This window comes from Molothrus aeneus, chromosome 8 (genome assembly GCF_037042795.1).
Source record: "Molothrus aeneus isolate 106 chromosome 8, BPBGC_Maene_1.0, whole genome shotgun sequence".
NCBI lineage: Eukaryota > Metazoa > Chordata > Aves > Passeriformes > Icteridae > Molothrus > Molothrus aeneus.
In genome coordinates, this window is record NC_089653.1 from 3,569,392 (window position 1) to 3,593,655 (window position 24,264).

The 24,264-nt window shown below is 47.5% G+C and overlaps 1 protein-coding gene across 5 annotated transcripts; it reads right to left on the reverse strand.

Moving 5' to 3' along the window:
• Positions 1-655: 655 nt before the first annotated feature.
• TUBGCP2 (tubulin gamma complex component 2) lies at positions 656-24,167 on the reverse strand. 5 transcript variants are annotated; one of them, XM_066554569.1, is made up of 19 exons: positions 24,120-24,167; positions 22,818-22,963; positions 21,622-21,794; positions 20,362-20,490; positions 19,906-20,085; positions 16,799-16,958; positions 16,203-16,410; positions 15,418-15,617; positions 14,758-14,947; positions 14,094-14,239; positions 13,332-13,512; positions 12,239-12,419; positions 11,875-12,047; positions 10,749-10,877; positions 10,196-10,316; positions 7,688-7,831; positions 6,364-6,492; positions 5,481-5,644; positions 656-844 (listed from the first exon to the last, which is right to left on the reverse strand). In XM_066554569.1, exons 3-19 carry the CDS (start codon positions 21,769-21,771, stop codon positions 739-741), a joined length of 2,691 nt encoding a protein of 896 aa, XP_066410666.1. In that variant the 5' UTR covers positions 21,772-21,794; positions 22,818-22,963; positions 24,120-24,167; the 3' UTR covers positions 656-738. The 5 variants fall into 5 exon arrangements, with proteins under 5 accessions (XP_066410666.1, XP_066410668.1, XP_066410667.1 ...); XM_066554571.1 differs by lacking the exon at positions 24,120-24,167 and adding an exon at positions 23,795-23,930; XM_066554570.1 differs by lacking the exon at positions 24,120-24,167 and adding an exon at positions 23,388-23,508.
• Between the last annotated feature and the right edge of the window lie 97 nt (positions 24,168-24,264).

The window sequence follows — 24,264 nt, forward strand, 5'->3', positions numbered from 1 at the left end:
TAAATTCACAGTTGATTCAATGAACTCTCCATGACTTCTAGTGGGACTCAGTGCTGGCTGCTGGTCCCCATGCTCTGCTGGGCTCTCTCTCCCTCTGGCAAGCTGGAGGAGCAGCTGCAGGCCATGGAGCACACAGAACCTGGCTCTTCCCTCCTGTGAGCTCTGGAGGTCCCTGCACAGGAGCAGTGAGGGAGAGGAGGGACAGGAGCACTCAGTCCTGTGCCCACAGCCCTCACACACATCCCCAGGTTCCCACTCCTGTCCCCAAGGCCACTGTCTCCCTGGTCTTGGTTACCCCTTGCTCCTGGGAGACATTTCTCTTCCTCCCTCCATGCAGCTGATCTCAAACTGCCTCAGGCAATACTCAGATTCTCTGGAACTCCCATGCTGCAGGCTTGGGGTTGGAAAGGAACTTAAAGATCATCTCATGGCATGAGCAGGGACACCATCCACTATCCCAGGCTGCTCCAAGCCCTGTCCAACCTGGCCTTGGGCACTCCCAGGGATGGAGCATCCACAATAATTTGCACCCTGAGTTCTGTTAACAGACAAAACCACCCTGATTTTTTTTTTCTTGTTATTGTTATTTAATTTATTTTACAACACACAAACACATCATTGTACAACATAGTAAAAAAAAAAAAAAACCAAAACAACCAAAAAGCAAAAAAAAAAGCCTGAAACATTACAAACATGTCAGCAGAGTGAAGGCTGGCTTGTGGCAGGGTGGGCAGGGGCTCACTGGGCAGGCACGGCCAGGCGGGGCAGCAGCGGCGGCGCCCTCCGGCTGCGCTCGGCCGACATGTGCTCCAGGCGCTCCGTGTAGAAGCCATTGAAGTCCAACCTGAGGGACAGAACACACCTGGGGCAGGGCAGGTGGCAGCAGGAACCTCCCCCAGGACACCCACAGGGTGCTGCTGGTCACCCCTTGCTGTGGTGTAACAATTGTCACCAATTCTGCGGTGTTTGTGAGGTCCCCAGGACGAGGTGAGAGGTGAGAATTGACTCCAAGCTCTCAGAAGGCTGATTTATTATTTTATAATATTATCTTATCTTATCTTATATTAAAATAAAATTATCTACTAAAACTATACTAAAGAAAGAGAAAGAATCCAGACAGAAGGCTAGAAAAGAATGAACAATAAAAACTCCTGACTGACCAGAGCCCCCAACACAGCTGGGCTGGGATTGGTCATTAAGTAAAAACAATTCACATGGAACCAATCAAAGATGCACCTGTTGGCAAGCAACCTCCAAACCACATTCCAAGCAATCACATAATTATTGTTTACATTTCTTTTCTGAGGCTTCTCAGGAGATTTTTCAGAAAACATCATGGTGACAACAGGGAGCCCTGTCCCTGCATGGGATGTGTGTGCTGTGCCATGGGTGTGGTGACACCTGCTCTGTGCCATGCCTTGACAGGGAAATGCATCAGGAATCTGTCCCAAAATACATTGGGAAGGACCAAAAGCTCACAGCTCCTCTGCAGACCACACAGAGGTGTCTTGTGTGGACAAAGGTTGCTCAGTGTCTGCACCTTCCCAGCCCTCCCCAGCACTGCTGAAACCCCAGAGTTCAGCAGCACTGACCTCTGGCATTAACTCCCACAGGAAATGCACCCAGCACCAGGAAATGCTGAGGTTCCCATGCCCACCATCCCCTGGCTAACACCAGGATGCTTCCCACAGATCCACAACTCACCAACACCAGCAACTGGCCAGAAGATGCTCAGCCACAAGTGACACTTGGAAAAGCCTCTCCAAAGCACTCAACACCAGGGGTACCACCACAACCACAGCTCCCTGATAATCCAGAGTGATGCCACCCAGCCCCAAGCCTGCTGTGACCTTCCCATGGCAGATCCCAGAGCACCCACAGCCTGTGCAGCTCATGTGCCCTGGATCACTGAGCAGGCAGGCAGTGCAAGCCCATGAATCACACAAAAGTTACTCTCTCCCTTTCTCAAATTAGGCTGCTCCAGTACCAACTGAATGGGCACAATATTTGAGTTTCATGTTGCTTAACAACCTCACACAAACGGCAACAAATTGTTCCTTGACATTTTTTGGTGCCTGCAGAAAACAGAGCCTCGACAGATGGAATTTATCTGTTGCTCTCTCCTGGCTGAAAAGCTTTACATTGCCTTCATCCCCGAGGAGTTGAACCAGGGAAACCTGACACAGAGGTGAGAGCACTGGGCAAGTTTTGGTTCAAACACAAGGCCAGGACTTGCTGCTCTGAGGACCTGCTCCATTTCTAAAGCTGCTTCATGCCCAGCTCAGTGACTGACAGATTTTGCTTGGCTTCCCTTTCAGCTGTTTTTAGTTTCAAGTGATCCCTGATAACCATTTCTTCAGAATCTGTGTCATCCCTCAGCATGTGCTTACGTGGCAGTTTCTTGTTTTGTGGTGGGGTTTGCACCACTTCACGTCCTGGTGACCTACTCTGGGCTCAGCTTCCTCCTGGTAAGGGAAGGATGCTGATAACCACACTGATGTGTAAGATTTCTCAGAATGAGGACTCAACTAATCCTGCTGACAAAGCCCTCTCCACTGTGGTTCTACTCCTTTTCACTCCTGAGATGTGTTGGAGTGACTGGAGAGTTCCTGCACTCCCAAGGGAATGGCTGGAGATTTTGGTTGGAGATCAGGGCCAGGGAGGTTTGGGTTGGATTTCAGGGCAAGGTTCTTCCCCAGAGGGTGCTGGCACTGCCCAGGCTGCCCAGGCAATGGGCACAGCCCTGAGGCTGCCAGAGCTCCAGGAGAGCTTGGACACTGCTCCAGGGTGGGATTGTTGGGGTGTTTGCATGATCCTTGTTGGATCCTTTCCACCCCAGGAGATTTTCTGATTCTAGTCTATGACACACTGAGCAGGACTTGGGCACAGCAGAGATCTGTCACCTGTGACCTCTGAAGGAAACCCTCTGCATCTCCATCTCCTGTTGTTTGATGCCACAAATAAAATGTCTCAGTTACTCAGTACCACAAAATGAATAAGTGTTAACCAGGATCAAGTAAATGATGATGAGCAAGTACCAGAACTGTGAATTTTGTTATTTATCTGACATGTTGATGATCCCTGTTGGAAAGCAGTCCCATAAAAAAGGTTATAAATTAGAAGAAAAGTATGGTATGTCTTACAAACTCTTCCTTATAAACTCTCTCAAATATGTTATTTCAGATGGCAACTGTCTCCACTCTGCTTCTCAGGTTCCTGTTGCCATAGAGCCCAGGCCTGGAGCCAACAATCCCTCCAACCTGAATGGGAGCTAAATGTCACCTCTGGGCATTCACTGTGGGGCTCCCACCCTTTCTGCAGCCCTGAGCAGGGATTGGAAAGGTCCCAGGGGCTGTTCACACCCAGGATTTCTGCTGAGGAAATGGGCACATCTGGGCTGACAGGAAAGGTCCCAGGGGCTGTTCACACCCAGGATTTCTGCTGAGGAAATGGGCACATCTGGGCTGACAGGAAAGGTCCAGTAGCTCCAATGTCTTGCTGAAGACTCAAGTGGTCCCAGAGAGTCCAGACTAGGGGGGGACTTGACAGTGGTGACAGCCCTGGTCATAATGACAGAGACATGGGAATAAAGGGAGGGCAAAGCAGCCAGACTCTCCTCTGAGAGCAGCTGGGTCACTGTGCACAGCACACACCATGGACAGCAGCACTGCATCATCTGCACCATCACACTTCTCCTTTCCCCTGAAGCAGGAAGTGCTGGTTGCAAAACCCCAACCTCTCTGTGTTTGGGACAAGCAGCTGCAGAGGTTTCCCAGCTCAGGAGTCACCTGCTGGCCCCAGCTGCCCCCCCAGTGGGGCTGTGGCACCCTGGGCAGGACACACAGCCAGCTGTGGGGTGCAGCACCAGCCTGTCCCACTGTCCTGGCACAGTGTGACATTCCCACCATGGCAGAGTTGGTAATTTGGTCCTCAGCACTGTGTTGGCCAGTCCCCTGTGCCCTGGGATCATGGGGTGAGCTGCCATCAAGATCTCCTGGATGGAGAAGTCATGAACATGAACAAGCCCTGTTAAAACTTGTATTGGAGATGGGAAAAATATTAAAAAAAGGACAAAGGAGGAGAGCTGGAGCACTGAGGAGCAGTGAATGCTCCTGCCAGGGTGACTCAACTGCCTGTGGTCCCAGTCCCTGAATCTAACCCCAGGCTGGATGCTCCTGTGACACAAGGCAGTGATGGAGCCAGGGAACAGGGAGAGCTTAATCCTGCCAGCTTTTCCTACAGCTGGATCCTGCCTGGAACCTGCAACAGCCTGATGATGATGAACTGGGATCTCCAGGCAGGTAAAATGTTGAGAAGCCACACCAGTGTCTCCCAAAAGGTCCTGCAGAGACTTGGCTGCCCTGGTTAGTCCTGAAAGGAACAACACCACAGCCACACAAACAGTTTTTTGGAGAAATTCCAAGATGAGGAGAAGAACTCTGACTCTGGCCACTTCAGAGCTGGAGCCAGCCAGAGTTCTTAGGGCTGTGGAGAAGGGCTCCTCACCTACATTCCCACTTCATGGACTCAGCAGCACCCACAGGGGCAGCTCTGGTGGCTGGGAGCTGCTCCCCTGACAGGGGATGGAAGCAGGACAGCCCAGAACACTGAGCAGCCCTGGGGCACTGTCAGGGGCTGTGCAAACCTGGACAAGAAGTTTCCAGAAGAGAAGGACAAGTGGAAGCACAGCCTCCTGGGGGAATACTTCACCTAACAAGTGTTTGCAAAGTACCAGGAATCCTGACAGCCCTGACAGATGCTGTCAGAAACAGCACCAGGAAGGGACAACAATCTCCTTAACAAACATTTGTGAAACATTTCCCCTCTCTCTGCTTTCAGGTGTAGCACATCTCAGCAGAGCTGTGGGGGTATCAGCCACCCATGAAAGATATCCAGTGCAGATGGACAGGGAACAGAACTTCCAGGGGGGTTTTTTCTTGAAAAAGCAACACCCAGCAGCAAAACTTCCATCTGCTCTCTCTCTCTCCCCCTATCCCGTGTACCTGACTTTTATGTATTTCTGAAGGAATTTTGATTTCCAAGAAGCTGCTTACTTAAATAAATGCAATATGGGAACTTAAAATAGACACTTTATGATCAAACCTTTGTGTGATTTTCTCATCTTGGAATGCTTACCCTGTATTTGGAAATTGGTTTATTCACTGTCTCCACAGTGAGACAATCTCCAGGAAAACTAACACTACATGTACAATATCAATGGCCAAATTTCACACAATTCAAAGGAATGCTTTGAGGTTTTCCTAAAGCCTAGGGTTGAAGTGCAAAGCAGAATGGTCTGGGTTGGAAGGCACCTCAAAGCCCATCTCATTCCAACCCTTTGCCATGGGCAGGAACATCTTCCTCTAGCCCAGGTTGCTCAGAGCTCCTAAATAAACACATTTCTCAGCTATAATGAGCATTTCCTGAGCTGAACCTGGGACCTGGGAGGGGAAGTCACAGACAGAGAAGGCCTGGCTCACCTGTAGATGATGTTGAGCATGCTGTGCTCGCAGTCATTGGTGCTGTACACGCTCAGCTTGTCCAGCAGGTCCAGCAGATGTGTGGAGAAATTGCTGTCAAACTTGTTGATGGTGGCTTCAAAGCCAGATGTGAGGTGCAGGCTGTCAGCATGCTCTGCTAAAAGCTGCCAAGACAAAGGCAGAGTGGCCCCATGTGTGTGCTGATCTGCACTTGCCAAGGGGCTGCAGTTATTCCCTCCATCCCCTAAGCCACCCAAAACCACTGCCAGCAAACTTCACTCTGAAATAAACCTTTCAAAGTCCTTGGTAGCTAAAAGCCCTGCTGTGCCCAGCCTGGGAGAAGCCCAGAGCAGATCCCAGCTGAGTTATCCACAGATAAATGCTGCCATTGCTCATTTTCAAGCAGGAGGAAAAGCCAGCAGGCAGAAAATGTGTGTTGCCTAAGACAGGCTGTGACCTCTGGAGCTCTGTGACTGCAGTGCTGATGCAGATGTGTGCCAGAGGGGCTTCCAGAGGGACAGCAGGATCTGCTAGCCACAGAGCAAATCCCCTGTGCATCCAGACAGAGAAATATGGACAAGACAGATCCCCCAGGTATGAAAGCCATGGACTGCAAAGAGCCCTGCTCACACTCTGGGAATGGTGAAGTGCTGGCATTTCATAAAGCCTGCATGTGGCTCTGCACAGCTGAAAACACAAGTGAAACTCAAAAACCAGTGCAGGGACTGCTGTGGGAGACAGGGTCTTCAAAGCACACTTTGAGAACTCCAGCAGCACTCCACACTGCCCACAATTCCACAAAAATTGTGGTCTTGAGGCCAGAGGTGGTCCAGAAACCAGGAAGGGCTACCTGCAAGTGGCCACCCTGGCCAGAGTGTCCCACCTTGTTGGTCAGCTTCTTCTTGGCAGCCTCCTCAGCACGCTCCTCCTCGGTGGGAGGGCCCAGCATGGTGCCATGCTCCAGGGTGAGCCTCTCCATCTCATTGTCCAGCTTCATGCTCTGGGTAAACCTCTGGCAAGGGGACAGCGTTGGGGACACAGTTACAGCTCATTTCTTCCTTTGTGGCATGGCACAAGGCTCAGTTGTGCCCACCCCAATGCCCAGATAAACTAACTGTGAGTCTGAACTCAGCATGCTGGTCTGAGGCTGGAAATGGGGGTATGGATTCTATTCCTATCTGTCAGAGCTGGGGCAGTTCTCTTCTGTTCATTGGGCAGTTTGCTTTATCTTTTCCACAACCAATCCTCCCTCCAGGAGATCTCTTCTGTTAATGGGCAATTAATTATTAATTATCTCCTGTTCCTGGGCCATTAATTATTAATTATCTCCTGTCCATGGCCAGTGAGTGTCCCTGCATGGCTGATCCAATTCCATCATCCCATGGGGAGATGCTCCGCCCAGGGGAGGAGCCAAGCATTCCTACCTGGATCCAATCTGAGCTTTGGGACACCCCAGCAGCCTTTGCCCAGTGCATTGCCAGAGGAGCAGCTTCTGCTGCCCTGCATGGCCAGAGGGAGCCCAGGCCCATCTCCAGCAGCCCTGGAGCTGCAGAGGAAAACTCCCCCCTTGTGCAGGATCCCTGCTCCAGCAGAGCCACAGCTGGCACTGCAGGAGGGCTGAGCCCCCATGGGATGGGACCCACAGGAGGGCAGGTCAGGCTCTGACTCTGGCAGTGTTTTTTTGTTTGCACTATTGCATTTGTATTTTAATTTTCCTAATAAAGAACTGTTATTTCTATTCCCATATCTTTGCCTGAGAGCCCCTTAATTTCAAAATTATAATAATTCAGAGGGAGGGGGTTTATATTTTCCATTTCAAGGGAGGCTCCTGCCTTCCATAGCAGACACCTGTCTTTCAAACCAAGTCAATGCTGGCACACAGATCTCCCTAGAGCCACTGGAAAGTGTGTTTAGAAAAGCTGTGGGCTCCCTGATGCTGGCTGCAATGCACCCCTCACCTCACCCTCAAGAGAGACCTCTACAGAGCACTACAACTGACACCTCAACAGAGGGAATTTGGTCCATATGAATCTGATCTCAACATGGAAAAAGGAGGATTTTGTGGAGTAAGAAGCCACAGAAACCACTTGGGAGAGGTGTGAGCCCTCAAGCCCTAAAGCTGCTGATAGGAGGAACAGAGACAAGTCCAGGTGGGGCTGGCAGAGGGACTGCCAGGGCTGGCAGTGCCCCGGGGAGGCTGCACACACCTGCATGCAGTTGGTGAACATGACACACACAGACATCAGCTTGGAGAAGATCTTGAGCAGCTCTGGGTTGGTGAGCATGCAGTCCTTCAGGCAGTTGTCCAGGAAGCTGGTGTGGTGGCTCAGGACATCGTCAATGTTGGATGCCTGTGACAGGACAGCCCCACAATGACAAACCACACCAGGGCTGCTGTGCTGCTGTGCCCCAAAGCTGCAGCCCAGCACCCTGCCTCTGCCAGGGACTCTCAGAGCGAGGAACTCCTGCTGCAGCTCCCAGAAACACCCAGAGATGGAGACTGCATCTGCACTGCTGCCTTCCACAGCCCCTCACAGGCTTTATAGCTTTGATCTGTCACACCACTGCCCACAGATCATGCTGGCTTTGATCACCCAAGCCCTCCCCTGGAAAGGATGGAGTTATCTGCTCTATGAACTTGTATTTTGTTTGTTTTTAAGTCTGCTTGTCATGGCCGCTCCCACCTTCACAACCTCAGTAAAGTCAGCGAAAACAAGAGCAAAAGGGAAAAACAAATCTTAATGATAATAAATCTTAAATGTCAGTAAACTTATCATTAAAACATACAGGCTATTCAGAAATATGCTTTAGGAGCCAATAAGGAACTGGGACATGCAGTGTTGGGAGGATTCTGTAAGATTTTTGTCCATCCTGTCCTACTCCAACAGGCTGTTTCAGTCTTGAGTTTTAAATGAGAGATTGAAACTCCCTCTCACTCTGCACAGTGCTGAAGCTCAGAACACAAATCAAGCTGAGCAAAGAACCACAGGACTCAAATTACCACAGCATCCACACTGCTCCAGCAGGAGCAGTGCAGGAAACCCCTCCCACACTTTGGGGATTTTGGAAGGAATTTTGAATGAATTTTGAATTTCTGAGTTTTCAGATGATGTGGTTTATTTTTCTTATTTTCTGCATATGTAGGAAGTGTGAGTTTGGCTCACATCTTTATTGTATGGTTTAGAAGGTCACAAGACCCCTAGTTACAAGATCTTTTAAAGATTTATTGACCAATAAAACACTGCTAACAAGGATATTTATGTTTTTGACCCACTCCTTAAATTTTTTGTCTTAAGGACTCATGCTACAGCTTTCTTAGGCAATCATGTTATGACACACAAACCTACAGCACTGCATTTTAAACTTTTTGTTTATCCTTGTAACCACTTTTATTTTTTCTATATCTTAAACTCTAAAACTCTAAACTTTCTTCTTAGCTCAACATGTCTCTGCTTTAAACCATAAATCCACATTCTCACTTCTAGCACCTAAGTTTGGAAGCCTTTTCCAAGGTCAGAGATCAAATCCTGTGTTTAATTCTAAGCTTTAGTTTACAAGCCCAAAGTTCTGAGAATTCTCTGCATTTTGGAACCCACACCACATCCCTTTAAGCTACTGCAGAACAGGGATAAGTGCAGCTTTCTAATGCAATGAAGGTGATGATGAAGTTGTGTTGATGAAGACAGTGATGTTATGAAGATCCCAGCCACAATTTTAGGAAGAGAGCACCTCTCTTTAGGAAGAGAGAAGTGTGACAAATAAAATGCACTACATGAGACCAGCGAGGATCATCCTTTTCCCCCCTAAAATACAAATTAAAGGAGAAAAGAGGGACAGGATAACTTCAACAACAGCCTCCATGCAAGTAAAGTCAACTGAATGATATATTTTGCAAACCTAAACTTGCAACAAAATTAAGAAATAAGTACAATTCCCAGATTATCCAGGAGCTTGACATATGAACCCTTTTCATTCAGAAGTTCTTGCCAAGAACGTGCAGAGATACTCACAATCCTAGACCTGCTCCCTCCTGTGAATTCTCCAGGGAAAAAAACATGACAGGGCATCAAAATGTTGGCTGGCTGACCCCAAAAAACTCTTCAGGGCACAGGAAGAACTAAGGCAGGATCAGATGATGCTGAAGATCCACAAGAACTGCCAAGAGAGCTGATGGCAGGGGTGTTGGGTGGTTTGGTAGCTCAGGGGAGTGTTTTTCAGGATTTAAGAGGAAAACTATGCACAAGGCAGAAGTGTTTGATCACAGGGTGAATACCAGAGGGAATAATAATAATAACAATAACAATAATGGCCTTTTTTAAACCAAACATTCCCTGCATGCCAGTCCTTGGCAAGGCTCTATTTCTAGGAGCACAGTAACTCAGCCAAGGAATCAGCTGGAGATGCCTGGACTGGTTTATGACCTTTGCACTCTGCATCCACCTTCCTTTTGCACAGCTCCCTTTCTCCTGTGTATGGGAATGTTGAGCAGAACTGCCTTTACATAACAGGGAGCAGAGTGAGACAGGAGGATGCAGCACAGGAAAGGGATGTATGACTAATCAAGCAGAAAGGTGGTGCAGAACAGCAGCACTCTGCAATGTGGCAGGAACAGCAGCTCCCAGATATTTAAATGCCTCCAACAAAATCAACAGACAGCTGCAGCTACTGAAATTAGGCCTTCCATTTGTTAAGATTTCCATTCCAACTTCACTCACCAGCTTCAGGTTCTTCTCCAGGATGTGCCATGTTGGCTCCATCACTTCAAACATCATGTAATACTGGATATTCTGCACAAAATTCAGCATCCGCTGCCGCAGTGTGAAAGCACCAGCAAACCTAGGGGGAGAAATCACACCCACACAGCTCAGAGCTAGCAAATGCCACGGAGAACTAGCACCAGCCTTGCACAGCCAAGCACAGAGCTAAATATTTCTGTCCTAGCAAATGCCTTGCTGCAGTGTGAGAGGGATTATAGTCGCTGCAAACCAGCTCGGAGTATTTTTCAATTAGTAGAGTCAGAGTTTTGAACCTGGCACTGGCTTTAAATATTTGCCCATATAAAACTAACATTTTGATATGAAATATTAAAGCAACTTTACAAAAAACTACTGAGTGAAACCTAAAATGTTACAAATTGATGTCTCTGAGCCTGTAAGACATTTTAAAGGATCTTTTTCAGCTCAGTATTGTCTGAGCTATACTATGAGGTATCTAATTAGCAAGAAGGAGACCCAAAACTGAAAAGACAACAACAAAAAAAGGCTGTACCACTTAGCTGAATGCAGGGAGAATTGCTTGGCTGTCTTATTGCTGATCCAAACATTGCACAGCTGCCTTTCCACGTGCTTGCAGTAGAACATGTGTCTGAAAAGCATCTGGTACCTTGTCAGTGCTTTCCTGGAAAGAAAGGAGAAGCCCATCCAGATTTTGAAGTCCTGCTCTGATTGACAGACCAAGCTGTGAAGGCTGAGGCTGCTCAGAGGTAAAGAGACTTTACACAATATGTTCCTCACGCCTTCAGACACACACAGATCTGCACTGAACCGAAGCAAGAGAGCCACATTTGCAACCACCCCAAAGAATTCCTCTCCAAGGAGACCCTCCTCCATATTTCCTGCCAGTGGGTACAGCACCAGCCTCCTTAATTCCCTCGAGTTCCAGGCAGGGGTCACTCACATGGGCTGGGAGGGAGGGCTCAGACACTGTGTTCTTGTACCCACCATGCTAAGGCTGAGATGGTCACCCAAGAATTCACCAGGATTTTAGAATTCACCCAAGAATTTAGCCAGATTTTCCCAAAAAGTGGAGGAAAAGCTGTAACCAAGCTCCAGGCAGCATTACCCCACCAGCAATGCTCTGTCACAAGCAGATGGGGCTGCTTATTTATAGCTCTGGGACTGGATTCAGGTCTGTGCTCAGACACTTGGGCGTAGGTGTCTGCAGAGCTCCAGTCGATACAGTTCAGGAAACCTTACCAAATCCTATTTTCACTTCCATAGCTACCAGCAGAGCTAACACACTCTGTTGGGAAGGAAGAGACAGAATTCCAAAAGCGTCGCGTCGTTGGGAAAATCTCACCAATTCAATGGAATTTTTAGAGGGGAAATTAAGGGAGGAGTTAATTGCTGGAATTCAGCAATTTGAAATCTGCCACTCTGCTCACTCAATGCTGCTTGTCCCATTTGGTTGTGGCTCACAGCAGTGTTACTCCAGGGAAACAAGAAGCAAATTCCTGCAGAATTCCATTTGGACCCTAAAAACTCAGTTAAATGCAAAATAGCCTGTTAGAGTAGCAACAGCAAAAGCCTCAGCTTTGAGGGATGTTTGATTCTTGCATGGAAAGCCTCTTGGGAGAGTACAAGCCTGTTTTTCCCTCAGTGGACTGATGCCTTACCTGTTTATGATGAGGGACAGAGGCCACTTCACAATGTAGTCGAAGGAAAAGGCCTCCAGGCCACTGAGGGTGAGCTCTGTGGGCTCTGCACTGATGATGGCTTTCTCCTGCTTTGTTTCTATGGCCAACACCCTCAGCAGCTGTGTGATGAGGTCATGGGGCATCAAGTCAATCTGTAAGGGAAGAGCAGGGAAAAAATGAAGCCACAGGACACCCAGAGCTGCTGTGGAACAGCAACAAGGTGCCCAAGGTCAGAGTCACTGCTGTCACACCAACCTAGGAAGCAGCAGGTTCTCACAGACACACAGACCTCCCAGGCCTGCTGCTCAAAGTCAACTTATCTTCTGCTTCCACCCATTCTCACCTTTAAATCATCCTTGAAGGGATCAGTGTTGGCTGTGCTCATTCTCAGGGCTAATTCCAGCAGAGCCTCCAGCCTCGTTGTTATGATGTCATCCACAGGCTTCTTCAGTTCCTCCTCTGTCAGATCCATGAAGTGAACAAAAAAGTCCCCTTGATCCATCAGGAAATAGTGTTTTATAGATCTGCTCAAGAAAATGAAGGGACAATTGATGATTTTTCTTAAAGTTAATCCATATCAAACCTAAAGGAACAAATGCAATCAATTCAATGAGCCTGTGGGGTTTGATCACAAAATGTTTCTCTTTCTGGAAAGCACACACACAGCCATAAATAACCAGTTTGGAGACTAGTCCTTTATGGATGTCTCCTCCTCTCTACCTCCTCAGTCAGGACACTTCTGTGCAATCAGATCAGGGCTGCTGCTGTTGTTTTTTTTTTTTGTCCAGAAAAATGAAAAAAACCAAAACTCCTGGGTGTGCTGGGTGCAGGCTCCTACTGCTGTCCTGAACAGCTCCCAGATCTGCTCCAGCCAAGGGGCAGCTGCCAATTCTGAGCAGAATCCTGCACTCCTCTCAATGAACAAACATCTGTGCTGATTTTTTAAAATCCAGCAGACTTTTGCTGTAACAGGACACAGAAACTTTGATTTTCACCTGGCACCAGGGAGAGTTCCCTGTGGTGGGCATGGAGCTTGGGAGCAGTTCTGAGGTGAGCCTGAAGATTAACCAAGAGATCACACATGATAACTGCAGGCTTTGGAACAAAAATAGGAGCACAGCCATATCACAGGGTGGCTCCAAACTCCTGATCTGGGCTAGACAAAGCCCTGACCTAGTTTTGGCAACAGCCTTCCAAGGAAGTTGGACCAGAGACCCCCCAACATATTTCCTACTCAACATTTCTATCATTTTAGACCTTTTTTTCCCCCTCTTCAGGGAAAAAAAACCCAACTCTTATTTTTTAGGTCAACCTTTCTAAATGGAAATAGAGAGAACACTTTGGTAATACCCCAAGAGAACAGAGCTAACTTCAAAAATTTATGTCCCTTAGCAGAACCAATCTATTTATCATGCATTCAGTAAAATAAATCCAACCTTAGGTGAGCCACCAGCTCCTTCTCCTCCATCAGGAAGTCCAGAAGAACTTTGCTGGCATAGTTATATGCTTTTTCTATTTGTTCCACATAGGCTCTCTCCTTTAAAGTGTAGATGACCTCTTTGGCCACAGGGCAGGTGACATCTCGCCCACATTCCCTCACAACATTTAAATATTTCCCTGAAAGGAAAAAGAAAGAATGTCCCATATTCATACCTGCTGTACAGCCAACAGGGAAACTTCCACACCACTCCCTTCAAGAGGAAGATGTGCTGAGAAATGTTTATACTGTGTTGTGCTGAAAGTTGGAAAGGATTTAGGCACCTTTCAAAAGATGATACAGAATTTTAAAACAGGCACCTGGTATCACATTTCAGGAGATTTAGAAATGGTTTTGTTTCCCAGTGGTGACAAAACATCTCTGCAGGTAGCCTGAAACTCTTTTTCTGAAGTCAATTCTGGAGGGCTTTGTAGAAGGATAAGAGGTTGAATGCTTAAATTAACACTCAGATAGTCAAACCTCAGCTGCCCAGCTCCATCCAGCTAGAAAATCTACCCACAAAACAGCAGTGAGACAGACATCTCCCCTTGCTGCTGTGTTGTTTCCTTTATAGGGTTTGGGGTGCTTTTTAAATCTGACTCTTCTATTGCTCTCAATTCAGCTGGAGAACCCCATAAAGTGGCAAGGCATGGTGACATTTCCCTTCTCTTCACACAAGACCAGCTTGTCTCAAGGCTCCTGTCACAGCAGAAGCACCCACCTGTGCTTAGGATTTTGTCAGCCATTTTCTGCAGGAAGGAGGGGATCTGCTGCTGGACAACAGTGTACCTCTGATCCCAGTACTTGTCATTATAGTCCTCCTGAATCTTCTCCTTCTGCAGCTCGTGCTCCTCCACCATGAACTCACTGAACAGTTAAAGCAGATGTTTAGGGGCAGGAAGTGGCACAATGAGGATTACTGGTTTTGACCTGCAAACTGGTAACGTGATCTATCAGAAATAAGGTCTCATGAGGACACATCCCATCAAGAACTGAAATTTGTCTGTTTGTGAAGCAAAAGGAAAAGCACTATGCAGTGTCTCTGATGATCTGCAATGAGAAACAGAATTTTACAGGTTCATAAACCAAGGCTAAACATTATCTGTTTGTCAGTGCAGGGGTGAGGAAACACCTTTGTCACCAGCACAAAGGCATTAAGTTCAGATATTTTACCTTCAGCTTTGCCCTCACCTTAGGATTCTGAAAATGTGGGAAAGAGAAATGCTGCATAAACTATCAAATACAGCAAAATGCTTTAAATGACTCTACAAAAGCCAAAAAACTTCCAAGAGGGTTGTTTCAGGCCCCCAGGCGACACAGACTTGACAAAACAGATCAGTATTTCTGAAGTTTTGCATTTCATTTCACTTTTTGCTGTTCTTTACCTGTATGGATCATTAATGATGCCTCTATATATCCACTTTTCCAGGATTTCAAAGTAAGGCACGCTGGCTGCCTTGGTTAAATATAGGCACAGCTCCTGGGCCTGGCTGTCCCCTGTGTAATTGAAAGTCTTGTCATGTAGCAAGCTCAGGGTTGATCCTCCCATACACTCACCCTTATCCACAGAAGTAGCTGGAATTAAAAAAAAAACAACCAAACAAACCAACAATATAAGACACTTACAAGCTGAAAAGTCCTGAAATAAAACCCAAAATGGTCCCCAGATTGGACATGGCCCCCTGAGCTGCCTGTGTAGCTGTAAGCAAGGGGCTGGTCTAGGAACTTCCAGGGATTGTACCCACACAGAGCTGGAGAGGAGTCTGGAAAGGAGCTGAGGAGAGGCAGCAGTGCTGGATACAGCTGATGGGAGGGGCAAAGGCTGTGTAGGCAAAGGGCACTGAGGTGCCTCCTGACAGCTCCAAAGGCACATTCAGCCCTAGAACCTGAGTGCTCTTCTCCAGAAGAAGTGCAGTGCCCTCACAAGTACAATTCCCCTGGGTTTTCTTCTTTAATAAAACAGGAAATCCAAATGGGACATGCCCTGCCTGCTTGGCTACCCTGCAGCTCTCACAGCTTGTAAGGATTGTATTTTGGAAATTTACCCAGTGAAGCCAGAATCTCCAGGGTCCTCATTGTGGGCTGGATGTAAAACCACAGCTTCTGCAGTGACAGAAGGCCCTGCCTCTGAAGATGCTCCAGCTGGGTAATTAATATCATGTATTCCTTGATTAGAGTCCTCATGGCTGCAGCCAGAGCATGATTTACCTGTCCATACTCAAAGGAGGACTTCTCCTCTATAAACCTGTAAAAAGCAAAATGAAAACTCTGTCAGGCAATGCAATTTGTGTGATTTTCAGGAAGTTCTGCCTTCAGGACACTGTGCAGGCACACCAGTAGATCCCATGCTGGGAAGCACACCAGTCCCTTCCCTTATTTCCCATCTCACACTTCCTAGAAGGGAAAGCTGTGGGGAGGATGTTTCCTCTCCAGCCACAAGGGAATTGGAACCATTTATAAAAGCACTGTGTAGAAAGTGGAACCAGCACACAAAGGTTCTCTCAGTCCTGCATGCCCAGAGAGGAGCAAAAAGCAGGAAATATGGAGAAAATCATAGCACAGTGGGAAGAGAAGGTAGATATATCCTAATTGCATGTTACCCGAAGTTACAAAAGCCAAGACTGGAAAGAACAAAGCTGTGTGAATGAAAAAGTGAACTGGCAGCACAGAAGAAAAACCCAGCAAAGCTAAAACTGACCCAAATAAATTGCCACTTATTTTATACCCCTGTAGCTGAAATTAAGCATGGAAGTTAACACCTGCACAATGGCAGATTCTCCACTCTCACAGGAGGGAAGTCCTCCTTCCCTGACAAAAACCAGCTCAGTACCTGGTGACAGCAGAGTAACTGGCAGCCACAGGAAGAATCCTGGTCACCAACTCCTTGATGGACAAATCCAGGTTTGGATCAAGTGAGAAGGCTCTGTTCTGCCTGCCCACCAGGGCCTGTGCTGTGATGTACCTTCCATCCACACCAATCAGCACGTACAGCAAGTCCTCCACAATCATGGATTCCTGGGAAGCCAGTGGCAAAGTGCCTGTTTCCCAAAGAGGAGACAAAAAAAGGGACACAATGTGCCATCATCCACCTCTTTCAGCCTTGCACTTTGCTTTCCTGGAGAATAGAATCCTTTGCTCATTGCTACCCAAATCCAGCAGGCAGGATCAGACATCCAGCACCTGTGGCCAAGAGAACAGCAGCCACAGCTCCTGCTGCTGATCCTCCCACCCAAAAGTGCCCAGTTACTTCCCACACCAACAACTTCCCCAACCTCCCTGCCACCAAAATATTCCAATACCCAGAAAACAGCCCAAAGAAAAGAAGTGCCAAGAGCCAAGTTTTGCTGAGTGTGAACATCAGAACAGCATTTCTGAATGAGAACAAAACACTACAAATGAATGCAATTTCCCCTGTGTTTCACATACCTATTGGTACTGTTGTGTCAGTGCTTAGGCTGGTGCCAATTAAGAAATCCCCAATAAGTGCAGGTCTCTCATACACCCAGGATGGAAATACTGGAATGGGCTGACCAGAATTCTTCTTGTTCTGCTTATCCCGGAGGATTTTTCGTGTAAGCTCGAGAGGCTGTTGGAGAAAGAGAGAGAGGGGAAGAAAGGAAAAAACCAGGAGACTTTCAGAAGTCCAAGAAATATTTAATTTCAAGGAGAAATTGACTGCAAGCCAATTGATGGACTTGAAAACAGAAAGCAGAGTAGCTGGTATTTCAGTAGCATTGTGTAGGTTTTAATTTCCCAGTGCCACCTAGTCTATTTGCCCCATTGCTAAAAAAAAAAAAGCTTATTTTTTAATATATTTAACCTTTTTATGTGGGGGTACATCAAATAATGCCTTTCTGCATCTGTCCTCACTGGCTTGGGTTCTGGGGCACACCCAGGGAAGCAGAATGGGGACATGAACAAGCAGCAGGCAGTGGTTGCTGGTTTGGAGAGAGCACCACATGAAAGCAGCAAACTCCTTCCAGAAGCACCAGCATCCTGTTCCAGGGGCACTGAACACCTCTGAACTCAATGCCAAATGCAACCCAGACAAATCCACCCACAGAGAGCTGGAAAATGATGGAGTTTTTTGCTCTGAGTGGGAGTTGGCGAAGGAAGTGAGCTCTTGAAGACTGAAAGACTCTCCACCCCCAGCTCTGACACTAAAATAAATGGAGTGCAAGATCAATCATCAGCTGGGGAAGCTTGTGAGATGCACAACCCACATTTGGAGCATTTGGAACATTTGGAGCCCCAAGTGCACAAACCCAGGGCTGGTGAAGGCCATTGCTGAAACTCCACAGATGTGTGTGTGTGTGAGAAAAGGGACATGCACAGGCTCATTTTACTTTCTTATTTACATCATGTGTGGGTGATCTGCTGAAAGGACCTCAATTTCCTCTGCTCCCCTAACAGAACTGGAATTTCATGTGGAGAAATAGGAAGCATCAAGCAAGGTGCCAGCAATTCAAAGGATGGCTAAACCCCACATTAAACTGCAAACCTCAGCTGGCTGTATGAATGTGTTCTGCTTGGGAGAAGGGCAGCCACCAGTGAGTCTTCCCAAATGGCAGGCAGGAAAACTTTCTTCACTGAGAGAGTGGTTAATCATTGGAACAAGCTCCCCAGGGAAATGGTGGTGTCACCACCTCTGGAAGTGTTCAAAACATGAGCCAGAAATGGCAGCTGGGGACATGGTTTAGTGGGCATGGTGCTATTCAATCCAGGGTTGGATTTGATGACTCTGATTTTATTCTGTAACAAGAGGCACTATATTTATTCTGTATGTTTATTCTGTAAGAAGGGCACTTCTGTTGCAGTTCAACCAGCCCTAGTGTGACTTTGTTAACTGGCAGAGGTCAAAAAAAAGTCAACATTTTGGCTATGAAGGACACATTCACCTGAAAGGGAACACTTAATTTTGCCCACCTCCATGAATCCTGGAGCAAAACTGGTCCAAGCAGTAACTCCAACCCCTGCATGATCACCTCTCTGTCAGTGCCAAGCAATCCTAGGGCAGATGGCACAGCACTTGTGGCACTGGTGACAAAGCACAGGCCTCAGGGGCATGAATCACCTTCTCTCTGCAACTCGAAATTCAGGTCACTGTCACTACAGGCTTCAACAACAGCCTGGAGAAAACTCCCAGGGCTGAGAACACGGCCCTCAGGTGGCACCCCAACACCCCTGGCACAGGGTGGCAGCTTGCCACTGTCATGCTTAGGAAGCTGCAGCTGTCATCTTGAGCAATGGCAGGGCCACCATCCGTGGAGGGGGACGAAGGGCTCATCTCTGAGCTCCAGAAACACCTCCAGCTCCACCTGTGACCCTCACAGACACAAGGTCTGGGTCACAGGCTGAGTAGACCCAACACTTCCAAGCAATGTCCTCCTGTCCCAGTCCTTACTGACCCAACAGGCCTGAGCACCAGCCCATCAGGGCCTTTTAACACTGTTGCAGCTCTTTAAGTCTGAAGAGACTGCAAATGGAGCAGCAGGGAAGCACAAATCTTGGCTTGTGATGGCATTTCAATCCCTCTGGCTGTGAACTGCACATCCCAGGGAACAGCACTTCCAGGTCTTTCCTCTTTTAGCAAGTTCACACATAAATCCTGCTAAGATCAGTTATATCACTGGAAATTCATCTTCCCTTCATGATCTAAATCACCCACTTGACTCAGATTGTCTGTGAAGGATCTGGATGAGTCAAGCCCAGTGTCTGTGCAGTATTTCAGTGGATGTGGGACAAGGCTGGTCTCACCACTGCTGACAGGGTGAGGGGTTGGACCCTTTGTTTAGGATTTGAGTTCTCCTCCACCATCACATTCATGTAGAGCTCTTCAAGCCCAGACACCCAAAGCATGGGACTTGGGAGGTACCTCCTTCTTGTCATTGAGGGCTTGAAGTGATCTGAGGCTTGTCCCCAGTTAGATTTTGCTGACCAGACATGAGAAGGCACTATGGACCTCTGAGCATCTTTTCCTCTTTTCCCTCTGTCAAAAGAACTCTCCATACACTTTTGCCCCTCTACCTTCTGCAGCCAAAATATCCTTATCTTGACCCATGAGTTTTTCCCCATATTTTTCCCTCCCTGTCTTGTTTGGCAGGTCAAGCTATCAGTGCAGTTTTTTATACAAATAATGACAGGAAACAGAATTTGGGATTTAAGTAATAAACAGCCCTTTTGCACTCTGACTTCACAACCTACTGCTGCTAATGATATGTTTAACTGCTTGCTAAGCCTGGTTTTCCTCTTCCTTTCTGTCTTTTCCATGATGCCAGGTTGCTGCAAGCCCTGGCCTTGGACACTTCCAGGGGTGGAACACCCACAGCTGCTCTGGGCAGCCTGTGCCAGGTTCCTCACAGGGAAGAATTTAACTGTGAATTTTCCCTTAGAATAACCTCAAAGAATGTAACCTTAACTGACTGGAATAGAAAAAGGCCACTCTTTCGAGGAACACCACCAAGATTTAATACTGTCTGACTACCAGAAGGGAAGATTTTGTGCCCAGAGCTTGGGAAGGAAGGGCTTTGTACCTGCTGTGCACTGGAGCTGGCCGTGACACTGCCCAGCTGCTTGCGCAGCTCCTCCAGCTCCTGCAGAGACATCTTGGAAGTGGAGGAGGGGATAGAAAAATTCGTGCTGCTGCTGCTGGTGGCTGCATTTGCTGCCAGTTCTGCCCTTTCTTTTGCATTTTGTTGCAGGTAGTGGAGTGTCTGTACATAGACAAACAAAGAAAAGGTTTTGTGAATGCAGGGCAGCACAATTGAAAGCAAGAAGCACATGACCATGTACTGAATCTAACCACAGAGCTCTCTCTGCCCCAGCTTTCCATGTCCTGGTGGATTTCATCAAGAGGAGCATAACTCTCAGCAGGGCTTTTATAACACAGTGAAAGCTAGAACTGCTCATTTGTTGATTTCTACAGATTTCACTGAACTTTAGCATAAATCAAACATTGCATTGTTGCTACTTCTAAAGGAGGAACCAACCTCTTTGTCTTCGGTGAGTTTGGACAGCAGATAAACTAAAGAATCCAGATGTCTTGTGTTTTTAGACTTCAGCTCATCATACTTCTTTAAAAAATCTTCAGGAGTTCGAGAAAACTCTGCTATTTTCACCTGTAAAACAGAAGGTTAATATTAAATGGAGTTCTAATTAAAATGAAATGGAATTAGAGCAACCACGCAGCTCAGGCTACGAAGATGGCAAGTTTCAGACAGAGCTGGAGACTTCCTAGCACTTAGAGCTTGATTGGTGGATTGCTTTTAAAAATGAAAACAAAAAGCAGTCTTATAGCCATTAAAGCTATATGAGTTATATAGCTATAAAAGTATATGAGTCTGGTCACGAGTGCCAGGCTTCAATCTCTAATATTTGGGAGATATTCAGAAGAAAAAAAGTCATGTTTTAGTCATATAACTGCATTTTATACAATTTTCATTTCATCATGTATAGTAGAAGAGCAACCCCAGTGTAGGGAATAATTTGCTCTGACTCCATGATGTCAGAAGGCTGAACAATTGGTTTATTAAGCTATACTGTATTACATTAATACTGTACTAAATGACATTCTGAAGAGATACTACACTAAAGAATACTATACTAAAAGAGATAACTAAAGAAAAACCTGTGACTGTCTGAGACAATCAGGACACAGCTTTGACCCAACTGGCCAAGGAATCAAAATAACCTTCACTGTGTCTAATTAACAAACCACTTTGGATAAACAATCTCCATAACACATTCCACACGTGCAACAACAGGAGCAGTGAACAGAAATAAGAATGGTTTTCTCTTCTTTGAGCTTCTCACTGCCTTCCTCAGGAAAAATCCTGGGAGAGAGAATTATGTCTCTCTCTCTGTTCAGAGAATGTGAATAACCACAATCATGGAATCAAGGGGAGGTTTGGGTGGGAAGGGAACTTCAAGGTGATCTTGTTCCAGGGGCAGGGACACTTTCTACTATCCCAGGTTGCTCCAAGCCCTGTCCAACCTGACCTTGGACACTTCCAAGGATCTAGGGCCAGCCCAGCTTCTCAGGGAACAACTCCCTCCCAACATCCCACAAAACAACCTCCTTCTTTGAACTTTCCCACACCCCAGTCCTAACATTCCTCCTCTCCCTCAACCATTCCACCTTTTCCCTCCCAGAACCGCCAGCCGGGATCTGACCAGCCCAACTTTTTCCCATTTTCCCTGGATGGACACCGAGAGGCCGAGCTGTTCCTGCCAGCAGAAGGTGGCAGGACCTTGGCACTGTGGGCAGAGACGTTGGTGGTGACGTAGGGCGTGCGGTTCTTCTGCAGCAGCTCGATGTAGACCTCGGCGCCCTCGCCGCCGTGCACCCGCAGCAGGCTCAGCAGCTCGTTCACGTCGTGGTGGATGCGGAACTCGCTCATGCTCCCAGCTCCTGACACCAGCCCTGGGGACACAGGAAGCAGGGGTCATCACACTGCCTCAGGGAAAACAGCCCTGCCAGGGAAAAGAGCTCCAGCAGGGAAAACAGCCCCAGCAGGGAGATGCTTCTGGAATGTGGAGATGTTTGGCTGGGACAAAGGAGGAGGAAGCAAACCAAGCAGGGTTTGAGTATGGTTTGGGTTGGAAGGGACTCAAAGGCTGTTTCATTCTGGTGCCTCAGGTTTTGGCTTTTGTGTTTTTCAGAGTCTGTGCTGCTTTAGTGTGCAGTTCTGAGCTTTGCATTAAGGGATGGTGAGCTCTCTGCACAGAGCAGGGAGACAAAACAATTCCTGCTCCAGCTGGGGACCAAGGACAAATGATCCAAATCTCAGGCCCAAGAGCACAAACAACGTGGGCTGGAGAGAGAAAAACAAGGATGGGACTGCATGGGCTAAAGCTGGAATTGGACAATGAACTCCAATATGCAAATGGAGCAGAACTGATAAAAGTGACAGACCCCGTGACCAGGTGTTCATTTTGTGCCCATTTTGGTTCACCTGGGGTGCAGCCCTGGCTGGGCTCTTGTGCTGCCCAAGGTGGATCCATGGAAACCTTTTAATAAATCCCTGCTTTATTCTTTAGCTCTGTCTGACCTCTGTTCTGGATCAGCCTTCTCAAGGCATCAGTTCCCCACCCCTGCCATGGGCAGGGACAGCTCCCACTGCCCCAGGCTGCTCCAAGCCCTGTCCAACCCAGCCTTGGACACTTCCAGGGATCCAGGGGAGCCACAGCTGCAGGTGGGACAGCTCCAGCCAGGAACTCTAAGTCTGGGGAGAATCTTAAGTTGGGGTTGGGCAGCAGAGGGTTTTTCACTCAGAAGGAATGCTGGAAGCACTGCCTGGTGTCCTGACAGGCTGACCCAGCTGCTGCTTCTGAAATCACCACAAAGCAGCTTTTCCCAACTTTAGGCATCTTCCTATTCCACTGCCCACTTTACTAACTTCACTCAAACACTGCAGAGTTCTTAAACAATAACTTTAATACTGACACAGAACCCTGAGATGAGCTCAGCAGGTCAGAGCCTGGTGCTAAAAACACCCAGGTTGTGAGGTCAGTCCTGGAATGGGCCATTCACTTAAGAGCTGGACTTGATGATCCTTGTGGGTGCCTTCCAACTCAGAACATCCTGTGATTCTGTAAATCAGAAGCAAGACCCTGAGTCAGGAATCATGGAAATAAATAAGGAGCTTCATGTGACACCCTGCACAGACTGTATCAAACAGATACAATCCAGATCCACGTATCAAGCACAAGGAGGCACTTTTGTTTTGCCAAGATCATGGAATCACTTAGGCTGGAAGGGATCCCTGTGTGAAAAACGCCAATCACTTGTTTTGAAAATTTTAAAAGTTTGATAGTAATAAAATGGTTATAAAAATAGTAATACAATTAGAGTAATAATAATTTGGACAGTTTGAATTAGGACAATATGAGACAATAAAGACAAAGAGTTTCGGATGTCCAGGTACCTTTTTCTGGGCAAAATAAGCCCAAAAAAGGACACCCGTTAACACAGGATTAACCCTTAAAAGCAACAGCCTGTTGCATATTCATACACCTCCTCCATGATGCATAAATTCCATTCAAACCCAGGATTCTGTCTGGTCAGTGTCAGCTTCTTCCTCTGAATCCTGACAGTGCCTTCGAGGTGGGAAGAAGTTCGTTTCTTCTGATAATGGAGCAATAAATTCTTTCTCTCTGAAAGATTTAAGTGTCCTGTGGCTGCTACCTCGTTGTGAGTCCTTTCTTTAAAAAAAGTATCCTACATAGCATTGTTTCTATTTTAACATTTTTTACAAACTAAAACTATATTTAACACACTACTTAAGAGAATTCATGCAGCATTACTTTCTAACACAACACATATAATATTCATTTTAATATTTGCGAAAAGCCAATCATAAAATACATGCATTTTTCACACCTGCAAGCCTTGGTCCAACTCTCCACTCAAAATTGACTCACATTAGAAAAGGCTGGTGCAGCCTAAGCTCAAATCTCTTTAAAGGCCCGGCTTCCCCACCACCTGGGGCTGCAGGGATTTCCCTCGGGCTGCTGAAGTGGCGGTGGGTCAGGGAATGAGGAGGAGCCGGGAGCTGGGCTGGCTCGGCTGAGGGCCTGCGGGGGAACCGCACACGGGAACAGCCAGCGGGAGGATCGCCATCGCCGGGATGACCCGGCAGGCCCGGACAGCACCTCGGCTGCGCCCCATCCCACCCTCCATACCCTGCTCTACCCTATCATACACTATCTATTAATTTAATTTCATTTCATTTCATCCCATCCCTACCTGCCCGCCCGGAAGTGCCGCCGCTGGCGCCGGGAAGCGCGTCCCGCGCATGCGCGGTGGGCGGCGCGGTAACCTTGGCAGCGCGGCCCCGCGCATGCGCACCGCGCGCATTTCCCCCCCCCCCCCCCCGCCTTTCCCGCCATGC

Bases quoted from the DNA above. Each gene is read 5' to 3' on its own strand.
- TUBGCP2 (XM_066554569.1), bottom strand. From the start codon at position 21,771: ATGAGCGAGTTCCGCATCCACCACGACGTGAACGAGCTGCTGAGCCTG. The intron at 6,493-7,687 runs GTGTGTGCAGCC...TCCCCTTGCCAG, and splicing joins TGTTCACCAACTGCATGCAG to AGGTTTACCCAGAGCATGAA. The intron at 5,645-6,363 runs GTGGGACACTCT...TTGTCTTGGCAG, and splicing joins AGAAGAAGCTGACCAACAAG to CTTTTAGCAGAGCATGCTGA.